This window comes from Podarcis muralis, chromosome 3 (genome assembly GCF_964188315.1).
Source record: "Podarcis muralis chromosome 3, rPodMur119.hap1.1, whole genome shotgun sequence".
NCBI classification, from domain to species: Eukaryota; Metazoa; Chordata; class Lepidosauria; order Squamata; family Lacertidae; genus Podarcis; species Podarcis muralis.
In genome coordinates, this window is record NC_135657.1 from 114,317,667 (window position 1) to 114,328,254 (window position 10,588).

The 10,588-nt window shown below is 42.8% G+C and overlaps 1 protein-coding gene across 1 annotated transcript; it reads left to right on the top strand.

The window, feature by feature from the left end:
* Positions 1 to 1,742: 1,742 nt before the first annotated feature.
* C3H13orf42 (chromosome 3 C13orf42 homolog) lies at positions 1,743 to 8,177 on the top strand. Its single transcript, XM_028721683.2, has 3 exons — positions 1,743 to 2,159; positions 6,314 to 6,464; positions 7,902 to 8,177. Exons 1-3 carry the CDS (start codon positions 1,743 to 1,745, stop codon positions 8,144 to 8,146), a joined length of 813 nt encoding a protein of 270 aa, XP_028577516.2. The 3' UTR covers positions 8,147 to 8,177.
* The last annotated feature ends 2,411 nt before the right edge of the window (positions 8,178 to 10,588 follow it).

The window sequence follows — 10,588 nt, forward strand, 5'->3', positions numbered from 1 at the left end:
CAAAGGATCCGGTGCGGACTGAGACTTCTCTGGCTCTGAGTCCGAGCCCGAGTCCCAGGCCATCACACTAGTGGTTATTCATTGATAGTCTCTAATCCCATCCCTGGTGCATTCTGAATTTCATTCTAACTTCCAGTTTCTCCCACTGCATACCTCATGCCGAAATGGACCAAACCAGTCAGGACTGGAACGGGCCACTTAAAGTAATAAGAGTTCAGTGTTGTTTCTTTTTCACGTGGAGGATTAATAATGGTTTTGTTTGGGAATGAAGTACTTTACATTCTGGCACATGAGGTTTTGATAGATGTTGCAGTGAAGTCTGGGTAGCATCAGAATAAAAATGTCTATGATTCCAGAAGAGGAAATCCCAGAAGGCTTGTGCTTTCCAAGAACTGTTTGTTGCTTTGTAGCTATATCATAGCATCGTCAATCGGTATGAATTGTTCTTTGCATACTAGCTTTCTCAGATGAGAGAGAGAAAGTTTGGGGATTATGTTTCTTTAACCAAGTGGGGAAAGATGTAGTATATGGCAAGCTCAGTGTGTGTGTGTGGTGTGTGTGTGTGTGTGTGTGTGTGTGTGTGTGAGAGAGAGAGAGAGAGAGAGAGAGAGAGAGAGAGAGAGAATACAATGGAATAAGATAAGAGGGAAGAAATCTTTGGAAGAAATTTGAAGTGTAAACAGTCATTCACGTTGGGTTGGTTGATTTTCTTTTGATCCTTATTACACATATGGTCTTTCCCAACCACATTTAGATAACATTTTAAATCATTCAAACCATGAATTGCATGTTCCTCAGTAGCATCCTATGTCCATGTGGACTCCAACTCTCATACAGCCTTCTGCCACATTTGGGTAGAGTCTCGGGCCATTAAAACCCTGCATGCTCCTCACCAGCATCCTAAATCCATGTGCAGCCCAACTCTCTGTTTGTCCAGGGCCTGGACCGCAGCAGGAGTCAGTGCAAAATGACAGTGAGGAGTTTCCTTTCACAAGTTGAGAGCAAAATATGCACCAAGGTTGTCTGTAGTATACAAAGCACTGAGCCCAAGTAACAGAGACAATCTGTTAAGCTGGCTTTGCTAATAAGTAAACATCTTCAGCCAGTTTTGTTTATTCGGCACGTGTGTTTTGGGACACAGTTTTATTTTATGGCCAGCCTCCCATGCTCAGGCTGCTGTAGGTGGTGTAATGGATCTGGATATCCTAGTCCACTTTATTCTCAACAATAGTGTTATCAGATAGCTGCAACCATCTCTCCGTTGCCATAGCACAGAAAACAAAACCCCTTCAGAAGCAGTTGAACTGCTGCCTGGTTTTGCAATGTGCTTATCCAGTATAGAGCTCAGCGGTGGAAATGCTGGTTTCCTGGCATCTTTTAGTTTAGCCTTATGAAATCCTCATCTGTCTCTCATTACCTCTTAACAAAATGTGTTTTCCTTTAGTCTTCATTTATAAGGGTAGTTCAGTACCATGGTCAGCACAATGAAGGCAGTAAGCTGTGCCACCCTTAAGGAGAACTAAAACATCTTAAGGAAAGATGTGGCTGAAGAAATTGGTATGATTTCATCATCTGCAATTGTCTGAAATAAACAGATAGATGTAAGTCGGCAGCTGTATCTGCAAGAAACTGGATTCTTAACTACAAAAGGGCACAAGTGTTAGTTTCTGCTATAGGCAAGAACCATGTATTGAATTGAGCCTCTGTATGATCGATGGATGAGGTGAAGAAGGACCTGCACGATGCTCAGGAAGATTCACGCAATATTTCACCCCAACTCCCGCAGGAGAAGCCTGTCCGATGGAATCCCTACTTTTGATGGCTCTGCAGTCCGGTTGATCCGTAGCACCTCTATGTATGTGCTTGGAGATGAGGATAACAAATTCAGTGAGCCTTTGAAAAAAAGCAAAAGTACCACCAGCCTGGATTCAGGTGCCTGCCTCCATCTGAAGGAAGAAGAACGGGCATGGATGTACTCAAAGACTCAAGACTGTTTGCAGTACTTGCAAGATTTGCTAGCTTTGAGGAAAAAATACATTGAGAGCATCAAAGATCTGAAGTCCAGTGACAGGGCATCTGATATTTCCTCAGTGTCTACAAAATCTTCCAAGACGAGGCAAAAGTCACCAGCCACGCCTCCACCAATACAGTCTTCCAAGGTAGGAGATATTGCATCACATGGTTAAGAAAACATTGCTTATATGTATGATAAGATAAAGGCCCATAAAGGTTTCAAAAATCATGTAATTAGAAAATCACTATATAACGTTTGGATAAGATATAAAGATCTCCTAGGAAGGAAAACACCCAGATGGCTTTCACCAATGGAAGCTAAGTCCCCCAAAAAGTTAAATATGGAGAATAAATGGTTGAGATACTCTGACCTTTTGCTTGAGGATAATGAAGGATTTAAATTAAGACCATCTGATCAAATCAAAGACAAAGTGGATTGGCTTCAAGATTATCAGATCAATGAATTATTGAAGCTTGACAAGAAAAATGGTTTTGCAATGGAAAAAAACAAATTGGAAACAGAATTGTTAGATACCAATGTTAAACATTTGTCTAAGATGTATAATTTACTGTTGGAATGGCATACAAAGGATGAACAAGTGAAATCTGTGATGATAGATTGGGCAAGAGATTTTGGTCACAATATAATGATGGAAGATTGGGAAAGGTTGTGGAAGTTTAATAATAATGTGCACAAGAGAAGCGAGACCCACAAATGTAATACCTTCATTGGGTCCATCCCCCGTTCAGTTTTTCACACACATCCATTACACAGAAGTATCAAATACAACTTACACTTTGTTCACCCAGCCCTAACCCTTTCCATCAATCTAGAGACATGGTGACTGCTTGGTTTAAAAAACAAACAAAAGCAAAATTCTGAGCAGCCGAAATGGGAAACTCCCTCAGCAGGTGAGGCCATTGACTGCAGGGAGTCTAATTTCAAGAAAGTGAAGCCATGCTTTTTTTACAGCCAGTAGCTAAAGAAGGCATCGACAACCGTAGATTGTGTTTAACCTTTGGACAAGTTTCTCTCTTGCTGTTCTTCTTTTGAAAAAGAAACACCATTAGTTTTATGCAAATCAATGTGTTCCGTGCTTTCATTTCTTTATCAGCATGGCAGCTGCTCTCAGATTGTTTTTTAAAAAGGCTTTCATTTCACAAGCAGGTATGTTATTAGGTGCGGTATTGAGTAGATTACTCCTTTGCAGCAGTGCCGATAGTGATTTAAAGTGCTATAGGCACACTAAACAGCATCCTAACAGGGTGATTACTGTATTTGTTTATTCAGAAGTAAGTCCCACTATGGCCAATGGAACTCACTGGTAAGTGTTTATAGGTGTTCCACATGCTGCCTACATGTGGAAAAAACATGATGTAACCACTGAAACCCTTAAAATGTGCTCTTGCACTATTTAAAAAGGACAATACAGTTGTTGTTGTTGTTGTTGTTGTTGTTGTTGTTGTTGTTGTTTAGTCGTTTAGTCGTTTAGTCGTGTCCGACTCTTCGTGACCCCATGGACCAGAGCACGCCAGGCACTCCTGTCTTCCACTGCCTCCCGCAGTTTGGTCAAACTCATGCTGGTAGCTTTGAGAACACTGTCCAACCATCTTGTCCTCTGTCATCCCCTTCTCCTTGTGCCCTCCATCTTTCCCAATATCAGGGTCTTTTCCAGGGAGTCTTCTCTTCTCACGAGGTGGCCAAAGTATTGGAGTCTCAGCTTCAGGATCTGTCCTTCCAGTGAGCATTCAGGGCTGATTTCCTTAAGAATGGACAATACAGTACAGAACCACTATTTCTGGGTGCCTGAGCCTATCCAAGGGGCTCTCACTAATATATACATCTCACACACTTGCTTACACTTACTTGTCACCTCCAGTAATGCTTTGCATGTCACAGCCTGATAGGAAAAGGGAAAGGGAAATGCAGCCACAGAGATGGAGGTTCAGCATGAATGCTGCAGCCAGGAGCCAGCTGGAAAGGGGAAATTGTGCTTTTCCAGAAATATTGGGACCCTGCTGGCAATGGTGCATGGATGTGGCTACAAGTAATTTATACCATGCTCCCAGTGGGTAGCATGAATAAATCTGGTAATCTTTAGCAGTAATAGTTGTGGTTCGAGGACCCGACCCCCGCAATGTGAAATGAATACACAAGGACACGTGATATAAGGTTAATGGGCAAAGAAAGGCTACAACTTTATTGATTACAGCAGTGAAAAGGTATTAGCTTAGGCATTGGATCTCTAAAACAAGTGGGTTTATTCACCAGTAGGTGGAGCCTGTTGATGCTAATCCAACTATAGGCTCTCCCCTGATGTCACCGAGGGTCGTGCCATGGCCTCCCGCCAAGCAGGCATCGGACAGAATACACGACCGCCAGATTCCTTTAACGGAATACCCAAAAATTGAAGGCATAGGCGATGGCCACACCTAGCCCTTCGACACACCACAGCACATTATTCCAATGCCTAACCTACCCACCAATACCACAAAAGTTGTGACGATTGCTACGAGGTAGGTGAAAAAACCAAAAAGCCAAATGCCAAATGGAAAAATTCCTACCAGGCCCCCCGGACAACCAGGGCGACCAACCTAAGGTCCATAGCAAGGCCAATGAACTAAGACCCTGAGCTCAAAGGGAGTGGAGGGTGGGTGACTCACGACGAGACGACAGCGAAGAATGAGGCCGGGGTGAGGCTGGCGCCGCAGCAAAAGGCTGCTGAACACGCCACCTCAGAGGCACCTGGTTGGGTGCCTGCCGAGGGGCGTGGGCGCCAGCCAGGTGAGGTGGAGGCAGGGGGCAAACGCCCCCTGCTAGGGGCGGTGCTCGGGCTCCCGCCCACAACCACTCCCCTCTCTTCCAGGGAGGAGAGTCTTTAGGAAACATTGTGTGTGTGTGTGTGTGTGTGTGTGTGTGTGTGTGTCTCAAATCTGCATTCGCAGCTGTAATCTAATCTGAACATATGTGGGAGTAAGACCCATAGAACTGAATGGGTCTTACTTTGACAAAACAGGTATAGGATTGCATTGTAAACTGTGCATGATTAGTTATCCTTGAAACAGCCTATTAGGTAATTATTATTATTCACAGTTTACAGAAAACAAGAGTGAGTTTGGGCAGCAGTGGCTTCATGATGGTCCTTCACTGACTTCATGGCGAGGCTGGGATAATGTTCCTGTCCTCATCAGAATAATTATTTTCACTTCACAGAGAACCTAAGCGGTTCTCCAAGCTCACATAGGTACTGTATGTACAGAAGGAATGAGAGTAGCTCCAGGATTCCTGTTTTAAGTAATTATTTCTGCAGCTGTGCTCCTATATTCATTTCTTCATCTAATCCCCCTTCAAGTTGATCTACACAATCAAGCAGAACCACACTAGAGGGTCATTCAATATCAAGTGATCCAACTTTCTTACTTCATGTCATCCAATTTTCTTAATATTTTGTTGATTTGTTGAATGAGCAAAACTAAGTTTAAATCTAAAATTTTAGCTTTTTATCTCATCCCGTTTTTTAATTATGAGGGTTAGAATTTTTTTTTAAATGATAATTTTGGCCTTGTCACACTACACAAAAAACTTAAAAGCTTATCCCAGCATTGAGACATGTCAAAACTAAAAACACCAATCTCTTCAGAACTTCACGGGCTTTAATATGATATGTCACAATAAGGACTTACTTTAAATTTTAAAATTTTAAATTTTAAAGTTAACTTACAAAATGCTGGGCTGAGCTTTTAAGGCCAAAATTGTTGACTTTTCGCAAAGGTTTAACTAAAAGCTGTTGATTGTGATTCAGCAGGAAATGCTCTTCCCAAAACGGAAAAGTGGCGATGGAAAACCACCTAATGAATTTTTCCTGCAGTAATGCAGTTGTCAAGAGTGCCAGGACTTTGGCAGAAAAATAGGTGGCAACTGTAGATATGAAGTTGCATCGGTGCCTTGAGAAATGGTTCATTAAAACAACCCACATGGTAGTAGAACATTTGAGAATATACCTAAGTGAACCCTGAACTCACAATTTCCATTACATTGGCATTCTGAGCCAGAGCACAATCCAACTCCCCGAATTAAGCATAAAAAAACTTTAAAATGCAGGCCAAAGACAAATAAGTAGCAATGGGTTCAAAGAACAATTTAGCCAGTGATCAGAGATTGTTTTGTTGAAGAACATTTAGAAGTCCGCTTCCACCATTTTGGTCCCACATTTTGTATCCTTGGATATTGGGTTGTTCTTTGCAATAGCAAAGTCTGTTTGTTCAAACCGAACTCCTGTCATATTATTCTGTTCAACAGATCTCAGCAGAGAGAAAAGCCTCCCAGCTCAATTCAGACGTAACTGAGGCAATAGCTTATTTTGACTCAATTATTGCCGAGCTAGATGCAGAAAGGCATCGAAAAATTGTGGTGAGGGATCATCCGCCACACGCAGATGTTGATTTTGATGGTAAGTAGGCATACAATGCAGGGAGCTGCTGAGTGACCATAGACAAATGACACATGGAAATAAAATAAAATCTGTCATAATAAAGTCATGCTGTTCATCAACAAATTTAAAATTAAACCCCATAATGTAAAAGCTTTAAAAGCTGCTTGACTGGCAGAAATGTAACTGGTGTCTTGTTTTACAAGCAACTAGCTCCTGCGAACTTAGCAGTTCGAAAGCACAACAAAGTGCAAGTAGATAAATAGGGAAGGTAAACAGTGTTTCTGTGTGCTGCTCTGGTTCGCCAGAAGCAGCTTAGTCATGCTGGCCACATGACCCGGAAGCTGTATGCCGGCTCCCTCGGCCAATAAAGTGAGATGAGCGCCGCAACCCCAGAGTCGGCCACGACTGGACCTAATGGTCAGGGGTCCCTTTACCTTTTTACCCACTGAAGAAAGGCCCTGGTGTTACCCTGCCTTCTGACATTACTTAACCTGTGGCCTTTGGGGAATGATTTGGCAAAACTTCCCCTGTGATGTATACCCAACAAGCAGGAAGTATTTTAGGTGAATTTCCCTCAGAGCCACTGAGGGATCATTGTGCCTTCGGCTCTGCACATTCATCATTTCAGTCAGCAAATAACTTCCAATGGGGATGCAGGCAGGAGTCCTGCAGAGAGAGAGGGAGAAACTACACTATTCCACTGGGGTGAAGAATGGAGTGTCTCCATGCTGGACGTGGGTGGCGCTGTGGTCTAAACCACAGAGCCTAGGGCTTGCCGATCAGAAGGTCGGCAGTTCGAATCCCTGCGACAGGGTGAGCTCCCGTTGCTCAGTCCCTGCTCCTGCCGACCTAGCAGTTCAAAAGCACGTCAAAGTGCAAGTAGATAAATAGGTACCACCCTGGCAGGAAGGTAAACAGTGTTTCTGTGCGCTGCTCTGGTTTGCCAGAAGTGGCTTAGTCATGCTGGCCACATGACCCGGAAGCTGTACGCCGGCTCCTTTGGCCAGTAAAGCGAGATGAGCGCCGCAACCCCGGAGTCGGTCACGACTGGACCTAATGGTCAGGGGTCCCTTTACCTTTACCTTTATGTTGGAGGAAAAGGAAGAATGCTTGTTTGGCTTGGAGTATGCCAGGAGAAGCTGAAAAATCATGCAGTTAGCCATTAGGTAAGCAAGTTGGCAAGGCAGTGAGACCATGTTACTACAAGAGTAACAGGTTGGTGCTGCCAGAATCAGGCCGAGGAAAACAAGGTGTTTCTTTCTTTGGTCAGCAAGACTTCCTGGGTTGTTCAACATACTATTGTTAAAAGAAATCTTGGCTTAATGTTGCAGGTGAACATGGCTGATGTTATTGGGTGATATGAGCACCCTTCGAAAATGCTTTCAGAAAGATCGTTGTTAAAACTTTATGCTGCTGTGAAGGTGTATTCATTCCAATTTTGGTTCCCTCTTTCAGTCATTGCGAGCTCACGGGAGCACAGCTTGCATTCCAACTGGATTCTACGTGCCCCTCGGAGATGTTCCCAAGACACTGTCCAAGGAGGAAAGACGACAAGCCAATCGGAAAGAAACAGCCATGGAAGAACAATTTGCTCCAGAAAGAAACTAGAAAGATACCCAATATATTTACCTAAGGCTGTGGAGGGAGCATTCAATACTTTGAAGTTTAAACCCAAAGTGTGCCCGAAAGTACTGCTCTGATCTGGAAGTAAAATGAAATGCCCAGCGTGGAGTTCCTTACATATGTTGTTGTTGTTTAGTCGTTTAGCCGTGTCCGACTCTTCGTGACCCCATGGACCAGAGCACGCCAGGCACCTCTGTCCTCCACTACTTCCCGCAGTTTGGTCAAACTCATGCTGGTAACCTCGAAAACACTATCCAACCATCTCGTCCTCTGTTGCCCCCTTCTCCTTGTGCCCTCCATCTTTCCCAGCATCAGTGTCTTCTCCAGGGAGTCTTCTCTTCTCATGAGGTGGCCAAAGTACTGGAGCCTCAGCTTCACGATCTGTCTTTCCAGTGAGCACTCAGGGCTGATTTCCTTCAGAATGGATAGGTTTGATCTTCTTGCAGTCCATGGGACTCTCAAGAGTCTCCTCCAGCACCATAATTCAAAAGCTTCAATTCTTCGGCAATCAGCCTTCTTTATGGTCCAGCTCTCACTTCCTTACATATGAGGGCAGACTAAACAATCAAGGGCCTTTATGCTTAATTGGGGTTTATTTTTGCATGAAACACTTGACGTAGTAGCTATCTTTTTGATACATATGGCTCACAGTTCTTCCCTTAAGATTGCACTTCAACAGAAGGGGCCCTGAACTTCCTAAATGCAGTATTTTATAGGCTGGAAACTGTGACATTCCCTGCTCCCACCCCGCAAATCACACATCTGTTTCTAACTGTCCTTACCATGTAGAATTTAATAGTACAGGTGTCACGATGACCTCTTGGACCTTTCCGGTTATGTTGTGAGATATGGGCAAGACAACACCTCCTTCCTCGTGGTCATACAATTTTGTCAACTTTGTTTATATTGTGGTGTGTGTGTGGTGTTTTTTTTTAAAAAAGTATTTGATGGCCAACCATGCAATACCCAGCTAAACAACCCTAAAACGGGAATACCCATCTAGGATTTGTTTTTTAAGTGGCAACGAGCAGCCGGACCACCTGTATTCTTGCAATGTTGTGAAGCTCTTAAATAAATACTTTTTTATGTTAACATTTATAACCTGCTTTTCCTGATGATTGTTGGCCTTTTTTGTTGTATGCTCTCCCTTCTTCTGTTGGAGCACAAATGAAGCTATTCATGAAGCAAATGTATGCCTATACATAAAGGTAAAGGGACCCCTGACCATTAGGTCCTGTTGTGACCGACTCTGGGGTTGCGGCGCTCATCTCGTTTTATTGGCCTATACATACCCATCCACTAGGTGTGGACAGGAACCCGGATCCAAATAGGAAACATTAAATTTGTCCCAAGAACCCAAAAGGGCTTTAGGACACAGTCCTACATTCATTCATTCGTTTCCCCCCAAATAATTTTTATTTGATTTAACACGTGTAGAATTGTAACAGTACAAAATACATATCCATATTTAGAGATTTCTCTGAATCTCTAGATTCTCCACCTGGAATATAAAATATTCTGAGAGTACAGGCGTTTTAAGTTTCTCATAAGATAACAAAGGCAGTAATTTCCTAATCCCCTTGTTAACCATATGCAAATTTAAAAGAAAAGTTGAAAGTGATCTCCAAAAGTCAGAACAATCAATGCTATTCAAAATGGGTCACATCTCTGATGATATCCTTTGGATTTTCACAATGCTTTGCCCATCTGGCTCTCTGACTTAACCAAATTTCCAACTCACATCCTTCAACTTGGAATCACTGAATGGGTTTATAAAGATTTCAGAAGTGGCAAATCAGTAGAGAAGCAAAATCCACCAACAGCAGTAGCATCTAGCATATGGTGCAGAGAATCAGCACATCCCCAGCTGTGGTAGCTTTTGCAGTTTCATCAAATGGCAAATAATAGCAGCCTTATTCTATTGCTTCCAGTTGTTATGGTACTGCCTTGCAATTTAGGAGGGGAAAGAATGAACTAAATCCTATTAATAGATTTAAAGGTCCTTTGAGGGGAACAGCCATCAAAGCCACTGCTCTGTTTCTTAAATTTTCTAAAATTAAACAGTGTAATGGAGCTGTAATAAACAATTCCCTTCTTCACTCTTTTTCTTTGAAACAATCAATTTACCAGAGTATGCTTATCTCAGTCAATTTCAAGGAGAGACCCTGCTGATTAATCAGTTGAAGGGCCAGACTTCAGAACACTGGTTACGACAGTGATGAGGAGTTAATATTTATAAGTGGGGAAAGTATTTATTAATGAAGGCAAATGTTATTCCCCTTTAAAGGATCTTAAAGAATCAAATGGTCACAAATCCTCTGGGGGCCACAAGACAAAAGTCCAAAGCCAAAAATCCTTATTCTTTATTTTGTAGGCATCTATGCATGTACAGTGGAACCTCGATTGTTGAACGTAATCTGTTCCGAAAGACTGTTCAACTTCTGAAACGTTCGACAACCAAGGCGCAATGGGCGGCTGGCAACTTCAATGGAGAAAATTGAGAAACACGCCTCGGAAGC

Coding starts and splice junctions, on each gene's coding strand:
- C3H13orf42 (XM_028721683.2), top strand. CDS start 1,743: ATGCTCAGGAAGATTCACGCAATATTTCACCCCAACTCCCGCAGGAGA. Junction 2,160..6,313: donor CACCAATACAGTCTTCCAAG/GTAGGAGATATT, acceptor TCTGTTCAACAG/ATCTCAGCAGAGAGAAAAGC. Junction 6,465..7,901: donor CGCAGATGTTGATTTTGATG/GTAAGTAGGCAT, acceptor TCCCTCTTTCAG/TCATTGCGAGCTCACGGGAG.